This window comes from Mustela nigripes, chromosome X (genome assembly GCF_022355385.1).
Source record: "Mustela nigripes isolate SB6536 chromosome X, MUSNIG.SB6536, whole genome shotgun sequence".
NCBI lineage: Eukaryota > Metazoa > Chordata > Mammalia > Carnivora > Mustelidae > Mustela > Mustela nigripes.
In genome coordinates, this window is record NC_081575.1 from 116,145,294 (window position 1) to 116,162,875 (window position 17,582).

Below are 17,582 nucleotides of genomic sequence, written 5' to 3' on the forward strand. Positions count from 1 at the left end.
AACTGAACTGAGCTACAAAAGAAGGCGGGCGCTCTAGTCAAGGCTTGTGTGGTACTGGGATCCCTTTAACTGAGTTACAACTTTCTTAAAAATCTAGGTCATTTTCCTAAAAATTATATTTTCCTCCTCTTGTCAATTTTTAAACTGTTATTTCCCTAAACTCCTATACCTTGCAGTTAAGTATCATATTCATCATGTTAACATTTGCCTTTTAATCATCGAAGCAGAGAGGGGGTACAGGAGAGATTAAAACGAGGATTAGAAGGGTGACTGCAGGGGTACCTCAGTGGCTCAGTCGTTGGGCAGCTGCCTTTGGCTCGGGTCATGAACCTGGGGTCCTGGGATCAGCCCCGCATCGGGCTCCCTGCTTAGCGGGAGGCCTGCTTCTCCCTCTCTCACTCCCCCTGCTTCCGTTCCCTCTCTCGCTGTCTCTGTCAAATAAATAAATAAAATCTTGGAAGAAAAAAAAAAAGGGTGACTGCAGAGACCATCAGCTGGTAATGGTGTACAAGGATAATCTGTTGGCCCCAGACCACCTCAGAGAGCAGCAGCAAGACAGCAAAAAACTGCACTGACTCCCAGTAGCCACCTTATGGTCAAGCCACCAAGTGGGGCAAAATCAAAGAGGGATAGAAAACAAAAGGCCCTAGCAAAAAAGGCACAAAAGTATAACAAAATAAAACAAAAAGTTATGAGTCAAGAGATTACCTCACTGTTCCTTTGCAACAAAGAAAGAGGACAAGGCCAGAGTGAAAACTGGTTCTTTGCAACAAGATGGGCAACACTTTATTTAGATCACCAAAAATAAGGTTTTACAGAAAGGGAACCATAACATTACACAACAAAGTATAGCTGTAAAATCTCAAACAAGAGAGGCAACACTTTATTTAGATTACCAAAAATAAGATTTTGGAGAAAAGGAGCTGTAACAAGCAAATGTGTGACTGCAAATTTTCTTTTGCCATCAGTATCAATTCCCTCTAAAACATTTTGGTACTACTTTGTGATTTCCAAGCAAAACTAAAATTTGTTGGACAGAGTTTTTGAGCCTCATCACAAGAATGAAAACAGTTTGGAAAACAATTTCGCTTAACGCTAACAAATAACTAAAAAATGTGGTCATCGCTGACGAATTAACTCCAACAGCTACTGAAACAGCCTGACTTATACATAATTTCATTAATGCTTCACAGTGACCACAGCTGTTCTTTTTCTGCTGTCACAGATGACATGAGCGGTGGCAAGGGTCTCATGCTGGAGGCTGGTCAGGCACCTAGGAAGTAAACCTTAACAGAAATAACTATAGTATGTAAGCAACTCAAACAAATGGGCCCACCTCTGCCAGAGCCCCTAGGGGTGGGTGTCATGTCAGCTCTGTAAAGAAGGTCCACCTTCTCCCTAGATCTTCATTGGGATCCAGGAGCACAAAGCTAGACAGAGAAGCTGTTCTTCTAGAACCATCAAAACTTTAATAAATTGCCCTGGGGTTCTTGGTGCTATAGTGTGCCTCACAGGCAGCAACATAGGCAGACTCTGGAAAGAAGTCATCATGGTATTCTGCCAAAAACCTGGGAAAAGAAGAAAATGGCCCTGATGATCTTTAACAGTGAGGACTGAATACCAGCAAGCAAAATTTTAACTTGCAACCATCCTAACATTTCAGATATTTTTGGTATTCCGAAGGAAGAAAATGAATGAAATCTTGATTTCTATGTACTCATCACTTTCATTGCATATATCTGGCTCCTCTATCAATTACCATTTCATTTCTCTCCTTTCACTGTCAAGTGTACAAAGAGAAATAGAACCGAAACTCCACTAGGTGGCAGGCTTCATTATACAAACATTGGGGGAAAAATGGGGCTCTGACGACTACTGCATTTTCCTGTTATAAAAACAAACTACACTGGGACGCCTGGGTGGCTCAGTCGTTAAGTGTCTGTCTTTGGCTCAGGTCATGATCCCCGGCTCCTACATCGGGCTCCCTGCTAGGGTGGAAAGCCTGCTTCTCCCTCTCCCTCTGCCTGCCATACCCCTGCTTGTGTACACTTTCTCTCTGTCAAATAAGTCTTTAAAAAAATAAAAATAAGCTATAAAAAACTATAACCTCAGGGCGCCTGAGTGGCTCAGTGAGTTAAGCATCTGCCTTCAGCTCAGGTCATGATCCCAGGGTCCTGGGATGCAGTTCTGCAGCGGCTCCCTGCTCAGCGGGGAACCTCCTTCTCCTGCCCTTCCCCCTGCCCGTGCTCACTCTCTCAAATAAATAAAATCTTTTAAAAAAAAGCACTATAAACTCAACAAATGTCACTTAAGAAATTTCCAATACTTCCTACAGGCTAAGCCAAACCGAAATTGAGCAGTATAAATAGTAAAGGGTATCTGGGTCCTAATTTGCCACCCAAAGGTGTTACAGTTTCAGCGTATAGTAGCAAACTTCATAAACAAGGCTGACTTAGTGTCTGGCCATGGACATTACAATGAGGCCAGTTATTCAAAAGTTCACATTCTGCAGACGCTATTTTGTGTCTCAAGTGTCAAAGATTTCACCACAAGGGGCTTAAACATCTTTACATGGGCCATATTAACCGAAGGCTAATTAATTTCATGCTTGCTTCTCCAGCCTCATTCCACCTTTCCAAATTTCTAAAAAAGTAAGGATAAACCTAGTATCTTCTTTAGTAAAAACCGAGTCAAAATTCATGAGATAGCTAACTCTTCTCTGGATTGTGCCATTTTTAAGGTGATCATTGAGTCTACCGAGCAGTCATACCGAGTCTACTGTATCTACTGGATACGTTTTCAAAACCAATTAGAATATTTGTAAATCTTTCTACATTAATTCTTAAAACATTAATTTCTATTTTGTTTTGGGCATGACAAAATCAGCAGGCTTTCCTATGCTAACATGCAGCTATTCTTCATGTTTTATTGGCACTATTTGATTTTGGCCTACACAATCTTTATGCCAAACAGAATTGGGTGTTTGAGGGGAAGGCTGGAAGGGAAGAGTATATTTTTCATAATTGTTTCTAATAATGTGTAATAAACTCTAATTTCACTCACAGACACTCTACTCAAAATGTCTACATAAAAATACCCTTTAAAACTCCAAATACCCTTTAAAAACTCCAAAAACCTATTTCTCTTGCTGGAATACTTTCCACACCAATAAATCCTACTTGTTTAGCTCTTGCAGGTTGGAGCCTGACTACAAAGAGAAGGCACCCCCTTAGAGAGAAGGAAGAAACAAGATCAGGTAGATACATGAGCTGGGTAAGGCGGTGTGATGAGTAGCGTTGAACATGAAGCAGAGGAACTGGTCAGTAGACATCTGAATGGGAGAGAGCTGGGCCACAGGCACAAGTGAGTCTGGGGCCCACGGCATGGTACGAGGAGTGGGGGCAGAGCCTCAGAGCAAATGATCCTCAGATACAATGACTGGCTCTGTCAGATGCAGAGAACAGTACCTTTCTTTAAGTTTACAAACTGTCAGCATGTATCGGTCATTTATCTTAACTCTAAACACAAAAATCCAACCTGTAAATGCTAATATTTAGGTTAGTTTATGTAAATGCAACAAAGAAAAGCCTAATACTTAAGGTACTTCTAAATGAAAAATGTAAAACTAAATTATCAATCTCAATCACTTCTACTATAAAAAATTAATTTTCTATTCAGTTACCCAAATGCATTCTTCTAGTGACACAAAAATTTTCCCTTTATACAATAAATTACAGAAGAAGGAAATAGCCAAAAAAACCCTGATGTCATGATTACAGTTGGAATCAATCATTCTTAGATACTACTGCTACTGTTTAAAATACCACAAAGCTAGCTTCCACATCTATTATGGAGAAGTTCAGAAAAGTCATATATAAGGCAGCAGAGATAAGTGTTTACAAACAAATTTAAAATACCTAAGAAAGAGATCAAAGTGCTTCAGTAAAGCCTTCAGATTCTTCTCAGAAAAGGACATCTTTCCAAGGATTTCTGGAAGTTTCACTGCATTAAAAATAAAACCAAAACCATATACAACTGGCAGACTCTGGAAATGAGCATACACACTGAGGGTCCTTGCTTACCTTATTCAAACTGAAATTAACGTCTACATTATCAAACAAAACCAAAACTCTCACTGAACACAGTACAGTGGTACACATGGCACAAATACAATTTTTATGAAATTTAAGATTGAGTCAGTGCCTTTTTAAAAAAATTATTTTCAATGATTTTTCTTAGACCCTCAAAGTTACCACGAGAGGTACATAAACTAACAAGGGTGTTAAAACCAAAGTGGAGGGGTGCCTGGCTGGCTCAGCTGGAAAAGCGTGACTTCTGACCTCAGGGTTATAAATTTGAGCCTCACACTGGGTGTAGAGATTACTAAAAAAAAAAAGATTAAAAAACCCCCAAAGTGGAAGGGAGTGGGGGGCGGGGGAGGAAGAAGAAAGTAGGATTTCTTACCAAACAATCGTAGCAAGTGTTGTGCCCCGTAAATGTAAGACGGTGGAGGGGGCTGGTCACCTGGGGGGTAGCTGTCAGGTACAAGTTTCCAGGAGAGGACCTGAGAAAAAATACAGTGACAAATTGTTCAATGCATACTTAACACTGTCACCAAGAGATCTCAAAATTTAGAATCCAAGCGGAAATACACTTGCTTTGAGGTTCTCATCTCGAACTGAGGGTCAAATTCTCACTCCCAAGCTTCGTGGGCTCCTACCAACTTAGGAGTTGCTTCACAGCTGGACCCAGAAAATGGCAGTGAACAGTAATGACAAACCACTGTGGAATTCTGAATGCCACTCCTCTAACTTTCCCATGAAGCCTTTTTAGGACACGATCTCAGCATATAGGAGTATAATGCATTATGTTGAAAAGGATCAAACTACAAAATAATGAAATTCAATATGACACTTAGAAAAAATACACAATATAATGTACATAATTATTATGTAAATACACAGAAGACCTACCAGGAAGTATATATCAAAAAGTTAAATGTCCATTTCTTACTGCTGAAATTATGATTTAGGAAGTTTGGGAGGATAAGGTATGCATCTTCCATATTGATTATATATCAGCATATATCTAATAGTTCCCTACAACTTTTTCAAAACATTCTTGCCTCTTATATCACATGAGGATCCACCTTCCTTGGCAACATGGAGATACTGCTCATCACCTTAAGAAGTTAAACAATAAATTGCACATAGAGGAAAATATACAAAATATACAGCTCTATGTCAAAATAATAGAAAGCTTATAAAAATAAAATGTGGGGTGCCTGGGTGGCTCAGTCGTTAAGCATCTGCCTTCAGCTCAGGTCATGATCCCAGGGTCCTGGGATTGAGCCCAGCATTGGGCCCCTTGCTCTGCGGGAAGCCTGCTTCTCCCTCTCCTACTCACTGTCTCTCTCTGTCAAATTAATAAAATCTTAAAAAAAAAAAAAAAAAGCGTGTGTGTAGGGGGAGAGGAGACCTAAAATAAGATTAAGGAAATATTTGATTTCCCAATTCTCCATAGCTATGACCTATAAATTAGCTGTAACTGTTTTGGTCATTTTTGTCCCTTTTCCTTTATTGGAAATCATGCCATATGCAAAAACTAACCCAAACATGTTTTGAGTATTATTACCATTGTTTTAAGATTCCCTAATTTCCTGATATATTTGATTCCCTTTGGAAACTAATCCGAACCACTGGATCAAGTGAAAGCAGACTTCAATCCTGGTAACCAATTTCTTTTCCTTTTTTCTAAAATTTCAGAGCTGTGGGTGGACTTTGGGCTTTTGTTAAAGTCAAGAGCTATATTTAGAAGCTCTCTGAGTCTCCACAGAGATATTTCAGCACATTATAGGACTATTTTACCGAGTTGCTGCTTTGCCTTTTGGGATCTGTCAAGTTTAATCTGGAAATAGAGTAGGGCCAAAGAAATCCTCTGTAAGACAACGCAGAAGGATGCCAAAACCACCCCAGAAAGGCTGATGTACTAAATTGAGTACAAGTGTACACAATGAAACTGTAGAAGTGAGTCTCACCATGGTTCTGGATGGCTCCACGCTGCAAGTGTGGGCTTCAGCCCTGGCCTCACCCGCCCCACCCATCTGGGGTGTAGACCACTGAAGGGAGGGATTTGGTTTCAGCATCTTTATTCCATGCCCAGCACCTCAGCCTGTGGTGCACACAACGGAAGCTTGGCAACTGTTTTGACAGCAATACTTGAAGTTAACGTAGGGGAAACCGCAATCACTGGAACCATGAGACACATGTGTGCAGTTATCTGGCTACTCAGCAGGCCGGCCTACCTCACTCATTCCGCTCTGCATTTCGATACAGTGTATCACCTTCTATTTACCAAAGATAAATTTCATGGGGAAAAAACGGGTTTCTAGCAGAGCGATTCTCACCTGGGGTATACAGACAACCACCTGTGAATCGTAAATGTGTACATCCAGACTCTACCCCAACGCACTAGGTCAGTGACAGTCTCAGGTGATCTGGATGCAGAGCTTTTACTAAAACACACGGAGGCAGAGGCGCTCAGGAAAGTGGCAGTTTCCTAAGATGTCATGAGTCACTGCTGGGAGCCTGTCTCACTAGACCGCCTGCTCTACTGGAGCTTGCAGCTGTCCTTGTAACCACTAGATGGCGGGCTCTCGCTGCCAACCTGAGTGGAAATGGCCTTGCCTGAATATTCATGAGCCTCTTAAAAGAAAAGAGCTCCCCTTAATAACACCTGCAGGGCCTTGTCTGAAAAAAAGGACGTTAGGGACTGCTATAATAGGAATTTCCTAACTTTCCCTCAGTGTCACTGTAAGACAAATTAAGTTTTCCAGCTTTACTATCGGGGGTCAACCAGTTAAGGACTTCTGCCAAATCCAGCCTAACTTCCTTGTGCTAAAAATAAAAAATGACTTGTATTTTTAAGTGGTTAATAAAATCACATGAATAAATATTTCATGGCGTGAAAATCACGGGAAAGTCAATTACTAGTGTGCATGAATACATTTTGGGGGGCAGAGAGCCACACTCATTCACTTATGAGAAGCTCTCACACTACAGCAGAGTTGGATAATCTCCAAAGGCACTATACAGTATACAACCCTGAAAATATTTGCAATCTGACTCTTTACAGAAAAAGTTTGCCAACCCTCATCTTTAACTGTTCTCTCTCCCTAGTAAAGCCATCTCCCCTATGCACAGAAACAGGGAAATCCTACCTCCTAGGTGAGATTCACAGAGTATCCCAGTAGACCAAGACATTTCTTAAACCCCCCGGTACATTCACTACCTACACATGAGTTAACTAGCCTTAAAAACAGAATTTTTAAGATTTTTTAAAAGATTTTATTTATTTATTTATTTTTAAAGATTTTATTTATTTACTTGACAGAGAGAGATCAAAAGTAGGCAGAGAGGCAGGCAGAGACAGAGGAAGGGAAGCAGGCTCCCTGCCGAGCAGGGAGCCTGATGCGGGACTTGATCCCAGGACCCTGAGATCATGACCCGAGCCGAAGGCAGCGGCTTAACCCACTGAGCTGCCCAGGCGCCCTAAGATTTTATTTATTTATTTGACAGAGAGACACTGTGAGAGAAGGAACACAAGCAGTGGGAGAGGGAGAAGCAGGCTCCCTGCTGAGCAGGGAGCCCGATGCGGGGCTCGATTCCAGGACCCTGGGATCATGACCTAAGCCAAAGCAGATGCTTAACCACTGAGCCACCCAAGCACCCCTAAAACTGAATTTTTATATGAAAAGTTTCCCCACTTGTAAAATGGAAACCTGATGGCAAGGTTGTTCTAGAGAATGTGAGGCGATTTAGGTCAAGTGGCTCACACAATGCTAACACATGAGTGAGGTAGGCCAGCCCGCTGAGTAGCCAGATAACTGCACACATGTGTCTCATGGTTCCAGTGATTGTGGTTTCCCCTATGTTAATGCTACCCACCCTCAAAGGGATGGGTACTGGTACAACTATTAACAAAGAATTTTATATTTTTAAATAGTTGGAAAAACTCAAGAGAAGAACCGTATTCCATAACACGAAAATCATGATACTCAAATTTCAGTGTCCATAAATCAAGTCTTATTGGACCACAGCATGCCCATTTGTTTACAGAGTGCTTTCGGAATTGGGGAGTCTTGAAGGAGACTGTGTGGTCCACAAAGCCTAAAATATTTACTCTCTGGATCTCTCCAGAACAAGTGTGCCAACGTCTGTTCCATAAAATGAAAATACTCATATATTTCAATACTTGTGCTTACTTAAAAGACGACCATAAGCACAGGGCTGGAATCCTAGGATTTTCTCATTTTGGAAACCCAAACCAGTATAAAACGTCATCAAATGAAGCATTGTGTTGCTATCCACAGCAAGAGCAACACAGCGTTTCTAAGGAAACCTGATTTCCGCCCACAAGATTTAAGCCCCAAGGAGGCTTAAGGTCCTTTAAGGTCCTTTAAGGAGGACTCACTACGGATGACCAGCAACAGTAATGCTTTACCTCGTTTATTTCATTAGTTCTTCTGCCTTCAAAACCAGCAAACACGGCACTCCCTTCCTTGCTGGGGGTCAGAGGAACCGGTGAGGATGATCTGCTATGCACAGGTGTCTCTTCAGAAGGAAAAAATGTTAATTATTCGCTTGTAAATCATACAGCAACTGAAGAGTAATAACTTTGCTACTGTTTTAACAGTCATCTGGCAGTTAAAACAGTAAAGAAGTTATTAATCTTTAACAGTAAGACTTTCCCATCATCAAAGACAGTACCTGGATTCTTGGGGGGAAAAACAGGAAACAAGTATTGACATATGCTACAGCACGCTGAACTTTGAAAACATTATGCTAACTGAGAGAAGCCACAGACAGGTCACTTACTGTGTCATTCCACTCACAGGAATTGATGCCTAGGAGAGGCAAATCCATAGAGATAGGAAGTAACTAGGGATTGCCTAGCAAGATAGATTAGGGCCGGGAGGAGGGAACGCGGAGCTACCGCTACAAGACCCACGAGACAGCTAAACCAGCAGGGCCAAGCATCCAACTGCGGAGCCGAAGGTGTGGGGCTCCTCTCTCCAGGCCATAGGGAAAATGCCTCGTGAGTCTTGGTCGGAGCCAGACTCCCGAGTGGATTTCCCACAGCTGAGTGGGTGAATCTGGGCGTGACCGTGCACCCAGCCTCCTCCTCCTCCCAGGCTCCCCTGTCCACTGGGCGCCCGTCAGGAGAGCAGTGCCTGGCACCCGCCAAGCCCAAAGTGAAAGGCTTGCCCACACCTGAAAGTGGACCTACTCTTCTCCAGGTGCAGGAACAGCTTTGGCATGCTGGAGGGTGTGTCCTGCTGCCGGCGCTTGGGCTGAGGCGAGGCGCTGCTCTCAGACAGCCTGTCGCAGTTGGCAGAGTGCCGCGTGGACCGCCTCAGGGACTGCAAGGCTTCCGGTTCGGCTTTGCGCCTTTTGGGGGTGGCTGGCTCCCCTGTGGCGGGCTGGCTCTCCGTGGACTGCGGTGTGGATGGATTCAACAACGGCGGGCTCGGAGAGAGCTCCTCTTGGTTCCTACGGAAGGAGAGGAGAGAGCATCACAGACACCTGGGCCCCAGAATCTCTGCAAAACCGGACGTTCTTAAATGTCCTCCTTCAGGCAGAGCAGAAAACACTCTGGACTCCACTCTAGGAGACTTAAAACTTTTACTTTCAAATGTGGCAAAACAAGTGTTTTCTTAAAGAGTAACCATACGTACTCGATCATTTAAATCCTCTTGACTTGATAACTCTGCAAGGCATGCTGGCATTAAAGGCTGTAATACCCCTTTTGTATTGGTCTTTTAGCGATGGTTCTCAATGGGGAGTCACTGTGCCCTGCCCGGGACAAAAGCGCTATCTGGAGACAGTGCTACTTCGCTTGTCACAACTGGCAAAACACTCCTGGCATCTAGTGGGTAGAGGCCAGGACTGCTGCCCAACAACCTACAGCGCACAGGACGCCCCACCACAAAGAATGATCTCACTCAAAATGGCAACAGGGCTGAGGTTGAGAAACCCCAGTCAAGAGATCAGGATTACTGTGGTAGCTCCATGTATGGGTAACATAGAGGTCTGTGCAATCACTGTGTCTTACATCCGAAAGTAAAATAACATTGTGTCAACTATACTTCAGTAAAAGCTTTCTTTCTTTTTTTTTTTTTTTTTTAACAGAGAGAGTAAGAATACCATGTTATCTCACCACAGTGTAACTACTCACAAGACTAGAACGGAAAAGCCACAAGCATCTGCCAAGCTTTGTGGAACACACAGTCCACCCTGGACACTGGCAACCTTGAGATCTGGAGTAGGGCATGGGGACATCAACACAGGTCCCCAGCGAGTTGCACACGCCTCTCACGTAGGGTGAAAGCAATGGGAGAGGCAGGCAGGCAGGCTGAGAGATGATCATGAGGCAAACAGAGAACCAGGAGCAAGGACGCATGAAGGGAAGGGACAAGGGGGTGGTGGGGAAAGGTGGCCAGAGCAGAGCATGGCGTGTGACAAGTGGGAAGTTGTTAGTACCCTCCCTTGGGGAGCAGAGTTAGCAGGGGCAGTTGGTAGACAACAGCAGAGTGCAAAGTAGGCAGGAAGAGAAGAAGTGGAAGTCATGAGAACACGCCATTCTCACCAAGAGAGGCAGAGGAAGACAGGGAAGCAGCTTATACAGGTGAGGGTACAGACTTCAGGCTGGGGATTTCCACCCCTTCCCCCAACCAAACAGTAGAGATTTGGGCATGCTTGGTGACTGAGGGAAGAGAGCAGTGATGCAGCAGAGCAGGAAAGGAACTAACCTTTAGTTGAAGGCAAAAGGTGGCCAGCCCTTTCTGACCTTTCTCATTCAATAACTACCCAAGGAGGCAGCCGTTCTTTCCATCGCACAGAGGCAAAAGAAAGAGCCTCAGAAGGCATGTCCTCAAGCCACACACTCAGTAAGTGAAGGAGCTAAATTCAAACCCACTTCCGCCTTTCTCAGTCTGCGCCCTCTTCACCCCATTAGTCTTTGGAAAGACGGGTCAGCTGCTCAAAATCAAACCAAGTTCTCGCACTGGAACCTTCACTTGGTTCAACCTTTTAGAGCCATCTGAAAGTGAATGATGACTTAGCTTACCCAGGGAAAAACTCTACTTTTCAATCTCCTCCTCCAAATCTGTTGGCCCCATAGCATTAGGTGGAAATCTTCAAAGAAAGAGTCAACTCGGTTGCTGACATCTAACAGTCAAACTTCAGACTATCTAACTTACCTGTTTGTGTTTGTGGCACTTTCCTTAATCGGAAGGAAAAACTTGGATGAAGTCACCTTTTTATACTGAACTTGTTCATACGGATAGAGTAAAAGCAGTGGCAGCGTGTAATCAAATGTTATTCTTACTCCATCCACCATCTCCTTACAAAGGTCAACGCTAGGAGAGTAAGAAGAGATTAGAGATGCAGTAAATACTTTCCAAAAGGTCATAATGAAGTTGCATGTTTTTAATCAGGCAGAGTTTTAAACTTAAACACCATATATTTCACCTACACATTTAAAAAATACAGTGAGTTTGTAATTTTTTTGCCACCAAAAAATTAAATGAAAATCTTGATCTATAATATAAAGTGAAAAAAGTACATCAGTCATTTTAACTTACTGCACTGAACACAAATGTATACATTCAGTACCACACAAGGAGTCCAAGCAGCCTGTGTTGCAGAACACAGACTACTGGACCCCAGTTACTGGGAGCGGAAGCGGGCAGACCTAATGAACCATTCCTAATACTTATTTCCAATCAAACCACTTGCCTGTCTGCCTCTAATCCAGCTGGGCAACATGCACAAGGCAGGCGATGAAAACGATTATCCTGGCTAAATAAAAACCTATTTGTAAACAAGCTTTGATAAAATTTTATTTGCCTATTCTGGTGCTTCTCAAGGACAAAGAGTTATCTCCCTATATCATATCACAGAAAAAAACTGGCCTTGGTGTTGAGGCAGTACATACTCAGTATATCCAGACCAGATATCTAAATAGTTACAGAACATTTCGTAAAAGGAACAATATTTTGGTGAGAAATTTCTTACTTAATGAATTATTAGGTTGATCGGATGATATATTAAATGAATTCCAAGTTACAGAAAGAGAGTGTCACCTGTTCGAAATGGAAGTCACTTCCCTAACACACAAAGAGCGAGCCGCTGAGACATCCATCACCCCCTGCCTCACTACTCACTTCTTTTCTGCTGGGATGTAATGCACGTTCATATTGGCATGTGGCATAGCATGATGGTGACGAGGCCTCTCATTGGCTGAAAAGGCTGCATTGATAGCAAAATGTTTCACGTAGGATTCCAAAATAGTTATGATGTTGGTCTGGCATGGAAGTTTCACTAACTGTTAATAAAAATACAGACATGTGATGCATCTCATTGTATAAACCACATGTGCCAAGAAACAGTGCTCTTGTCTATATACATTTTTTAACTCAAAAGTAAAGCCAATTCTGTTTGAGAATGTTTTAAATAAATATGCTTTGAAGGTCTATGATTGCTTCTACTAATCATATCCGCATGAAGACTACAGTATAAATTTTAAAAATAAATGTGACCCGTGATTCACATCTTAACGATCAATTGCAGCTACCTGGGAAGACTATGTCCACTGTCTGCCTCCGTGACAGATCAATTCTGTCTTAACCTCTTCTTAAAATATTTGAGAGAGAGTGCATCTGTGCACGTGAGTAAGGTGGGAGCGGGCAGGAAAGAACGCACGGAGAAGGAATGAGAGCATCTCAAGCAGACTCCCACTGAGTGCAAAACCCACTATGGGTCTTGACCTCAGGACCCCGAGATCAAGACCTGAGCTGAAACCCAAGAATCGGACGCTTAATCGACTGAGCCACCCAGGTGCCCCATGTCTTAACCTCCTAATGAAGCCCAGGAGTGAGGAGTTTGACAAAGCTCCCCAGAGGATTCTAATGGACAGCCAACGCTGGGAATTCAATCAGCAGCAGAAGAGTACGGTCAGAGAACTTTAAAACCTAACTCACTATAAAACTTAAAATATGAATTTCATTCTTACAAGGTTCTTAATTGTTTGAGTCTGTAACTGTAAAATATGGCAGAATGAAAGTTCTATTACAAATCCAGGTTTTATGTATTCTCCCCTACATACCCGTTTCCTCCTGTTGATATAGTAACAATCATCCTCAAGCTTCTTTTTCAGAACTTCAGGGATTTCTATAGTTATTGTTCTTTCTTCCATCTCCCTTTTTGTGTGCAGCTCTGGTTCTTCCTTCTGCAATATCACAATTTCATTTTTAACTAGTTTTCACAATAACAGAGTCTATCTCCAAAGGAAGACTAACACAGAGAGCCTACTATGAAACAAACCCCATTAATCCCCGACATTCATACCAGAATGCCACATGTCCTACAGAAAAGTACATTAAAGGCCAAAAGTTAATGTATTTTAGGGCACTAACCATGTTGCCGATGCTAATTTTCTTTCTCCCCCTTTTAAGTTTGCCAGTGAGATTTATGTTAACTTTGAAGGCAGGCAGAAGATGCCAAACTCTGATACACAACATTTAAAAACTAATCACGACTATAAAAACGAAGTTCATGGCCGTAATGGAAAGAAAGAATTAACTATGATTTGTGAAAACATCTTACAGGTAAAAACAGCGACCAAGAGGTTCATACAGTGACTATAAATATAAATAAAGGTTATTTTCCCTTAAAGATCAAGTACAGCTTTACAGTATCTGGTTAAAACAATGCACTTTTACAAAATTATCTGCAACTGAAGAATTTTATCACATATTTTTACCACTAAATATATACCAAAACCAGCATTTTTACAATAGAAACTTTATACCACTTCTGTCTTTTCTTCAATATCACTTTCTTCACTTATTTCTTCATCCTTTTCTTCACTACTGTCAGCAGAGGAACTGCTTATTGCTAGAAAAACAAAAATTATCAGGCATAATGGCACCATATACTTCCCTAACCTTTACAATTATAATTCTTTTATTTAAAAATATTTTATTTATTTATTTGACAGAGAGAGACACAGTGAGAGAGGGAGCACAGGCAGAGGGAGTGGGAGAGGGAGAAGCAGGCTTCTTGCCTAGCAGGGAGCCCGATGCAGGGCTCGATCTCAGGACTCTGGGATCATGACCTGAGCCAAAAGCAGATGCTTAACGACTGAGCCACCCGAGCCAAAAGCAGATGCTTAACGACTGAGCCACCCAGGCGCCCCTACAATTATACTTCTTTAAGGTGAAGCGTGTGTCCTACTATTGGCAATAATTAACTGTAGTCCTGCACATATTTTAAATGCCGAACATAAAAACTGTACCTTTCAGAATAGAAATTTATTTTGAGAACTATAACACCAATTTCAATGAGGGCAAAACCCACCCAAGTTAATGATCTGAAAGTGTTTAGTCACCCAGGATCCTATGGTTCTCTGTTGCATTCATAACTGGGGACAAGGCTCAGAAGTGCCAAGAAGGAAACATGAGGGGTTAGTACAAATAAAGGCCCTCGCTGAAAAGGCAGCAGTCATGAGCAAGACTGATGAAGTATTATGGACTAACTGACCGCTGCTTTAATTGTTAAGAACAAAAGGGGCACATGTTATGTGTGGTGAGCTTAATATGTTTCCTTGTCTGTAACTGCAATGACTCCTACCCCTCGATCCTGCGGTATAAAAGGACTAGGTAAAAGTTCTTTAAGCCAAAGAAAATGAAGTCAAACCACTTACAGTTTTCATCATTTTCATCTTTTTCTTCAACAGGGAGGCTTTTTAAGACAGAGTCAACACCGGGCAACCTGCAGCGCTTCTTCTTTCTTCCTGTGCTTCTCCTGAAAGAAAATAAACACAACCGAAATAAAGTTTGATGCTGACTGATACGGGTATTGAAGTACAAACAAAATATAACAACAATTCTTAAGAACCTAAAAATCATTAAATCCCAGAACATAAATGTTAATCTCCATTTCAGAAGATTACACATTAACCTCTGTGAAAACACAGAATTTAGAATACAAGAGCAATTCTTCATGAACACACTTTAAATATATAAAGTTATTAATAAGCCATTTTTGCCATATTTTTACTTTAATATTTTAAAGGTTCTAAACACAAAGGAAAACACGCTGAATAACAATTATGTCACAATTTTTGTGTTCTTACAGGCGAGCTACAGCTTTTCTTGCCAATTTACGCTGTAATCTCCGATTTTCATCGGTGTCACGAAGGACATGATCTTCAGCTGCCCATCTATCCCAGCTAATCAAACAAAAAAAGGAAAAGCATGTAAAATTCAGTATTTTAGGTTGATACGAAACAAATGCTACAAGCATCTCACAGAAGCAGAAGTGTCCCGGAAGTACTTATGTTTTAGAAAACTATTTAAACATTTAAAAATCACAACAAAGATGCAAATAAACTGAAAAAGAAACTCATGCAGACAGAAAGATCTAGGGTTTCTAGAATTATCCACAGAGAATCCAAATATAATTGACTTAAAAGTAATCCTTCTTCAAAATACGCAAGGTTTGATAAAGCAGAAACAGGAAGTGAAGCTTTTCTACAAGTGTTTCTAAAACTTAAATAAGTTTGCAATGTTCTTGTGCTGCAAAGATGATCAATTTTCAATCCCGTTGAACAAGTACACTCACCTTCTGTTCCAACCATTAAAATGGATCAGATATTCTGGGATCTTTCTGCCTTTTTCGTCTTTCCCAACAATAACATCGACAATCTGAAACCAGGAAATATTGTCCGCAAATGACAGAACATAGAGAATATTGGAAGCTAGATCAGGAAAACTAGATCACAGATCTCTTTTTAAAAGAAAAGAAAGCGTTCTCTCCTTTTTTAGACTGAAAGCTGGGTTGAAACATTTTTCCTTTCAATTCCATTTTTTTCCCCTGAGTGGATGCCTCAAAATAGGAAACATCCCTCCAACCAGCCCGCGATTGGTCTCAGATATTGAGACTGGGTTCAGCTTCTTGAAACCCATTGGCCGACCCATTTGTCACTAACGAGACAGTCCAGGCCAGACAAGAGCGCTGAGGCCCTAAGATCTCTGGGAGTTGTAGTATCCCCAGCTTAGCCGCGTCCAGGGTCTGGACGTTTGGCAAATTATGCCATCCCTCCGAGGTGTCCCTAGAGGGAACAACTGGGACAAATAATGAGGCGTGTGACCCCTACGGAGGCTCAAGGCGGGACGCGAGGTCGGATAGCAAGCAGCCGTAGGCTTCGGGGGCGGAGCCCGAAAACACAACTCGCAAAAGCTAGAGGCCTCGGGAAGTCCCCTTAAGGCCAGAGTCGCCCCGAAGCACCTGGGGCCCGAAGCCAGCCCCCAAACCCGAACTGCGGTGCCCACTCCCACTCGTCATCCAGGCCCCAGGAGCTGCGGTTGTGGCTCAGTGCCCCCGTCCCTCCCCCGCGTCCCCGAAACTTAGATGGACAGGCACAGGGCGCGACTCGGGGACCGAAAACCTAAATGCTGCAAGACCCCGAGGGACGAAAGCACCGGGTCAACACTGCCCTCGGGTGGGGAGTCGCGGCCTACGGGAGGGACGGGCCCAGACACGATTGGTGCTCCAGAGCAATGACGTCGTGAATCGACGGCCAGTGCTATGGCGCTACGGTTTAAGACCTGGCTCGGTCAGTCAGGGCGTCGCACGGCAGCCCAGGCAACGATGGGCCGCGCAGAATGGTGAAAGATTTAACAAGAAGCTGAAGGCCGCCAGCAAGCGACCTCGCGACGGTAGCCCTCGCTGGCGTCGGGTACGCAAACCGCCGTCGCCGCCCCAGCCTCGCGACACTGCACGCGCGAGGTTTCCGATGGCGCGTGCGCAGCCCAGCGCCGGGCGGAAGCGGAAGCATCTGGGCCCCGACTCCCCAGCGCCGCGCCCCGAGAGCGCCCCCTGCTGCACGCACGGCGCCTCGCAAGCCGAGGAGCCGCCGGCATGGAGCGCCGGGCCCCGCCACTTCCCCTGCTCCGCGCCGCCGTCCGCACCCGCATCCGCATCCGCCACCCGTCCCGGGGTCCCCGGCCCGCGCCTCCTCCCTGTCCCTCCGCGGCGGCACCTTGGCATCGTACAGCACTCGCGCCTTGGTGGGGTCAGGCTCGAAGCACAGCACTTTCTCCCCTGAGTGGAATTTAAATTTCATGCCCTCGCTCGCGCTCATTTGCTCATCGTGGCGGAGGGCGAGGCTCCGGGGCGGGCGGAGCGCGCGCGGTGGGGGAGGGGGGTGGGGGCGGGGAGGTGGCGCGCAGCAGCGGGGGTGGGGGGAGGGAGCGGGGAATGGCGGAGGCTGCGGCCGCTCCGCCCTCGGTCCCGCCTCGGCCCGCCCCGCGCGGTGGCCAGACCTGGGAGTCTCGGGGCGGGCGCGCTCCCGCCGGGGCGCGTGTCCGCGAGTCCTGCTGGGCTCCGCAAAGACCGGCAGGGAATGACGCCCGTGGCGGTCTTCCGGCAGGACGGCCCCTCCCGCGATCGTGGGAAAGGTGGCCGGCGCGGGCTGGGCCCGCGGGGTCATCGGGCCGGGCGCGCGCTCTCCGGCCC

General features: G+C 44.2%; 1 protein-coding gene across 1 annotated transcript; it reads right to left on the reverse strand.

Annotated features, from left to right (window-relative positions):
* Window positions 1-760: 760 nt before the first annotated feature.
* Window positions 761-17,267, reverse strand: MSL3 (MSL complex subunit 3). Its single transcript, XM_059384803.1, has 13 exons — window positions 17,107-17,267; window positions 15,687-15,769; window positions 15,199-15,294; window positions 14,767-14,867; window positions 13,873-13,958; window positions 13,168-13,290; window positions 12,227-12,387; window positions 11,261-11,419; window positions 9,289-9,551; window positions 8,503-8,612; window positions 4,465-4,564; window positions 3,918-4,002; window positions 761-1,568 (listed from the first exon to the last, which is right to left on the reverse strand). The coding sequence occupies exons 1-13, from the start codon at window positions 17,206-17,208 to the stop codon at window positions 1,469-1,471; spliced, it is 1,569 nt and encodes a 522-aa protein (XP_059240786.1). The 5' UTR covers window positions 17,209-17,267; the 3' UTR covers window positions 761-1,468.
* Between the last annotated feature and the right edge of the window lie 315 nt (window positions 17,268-17,582).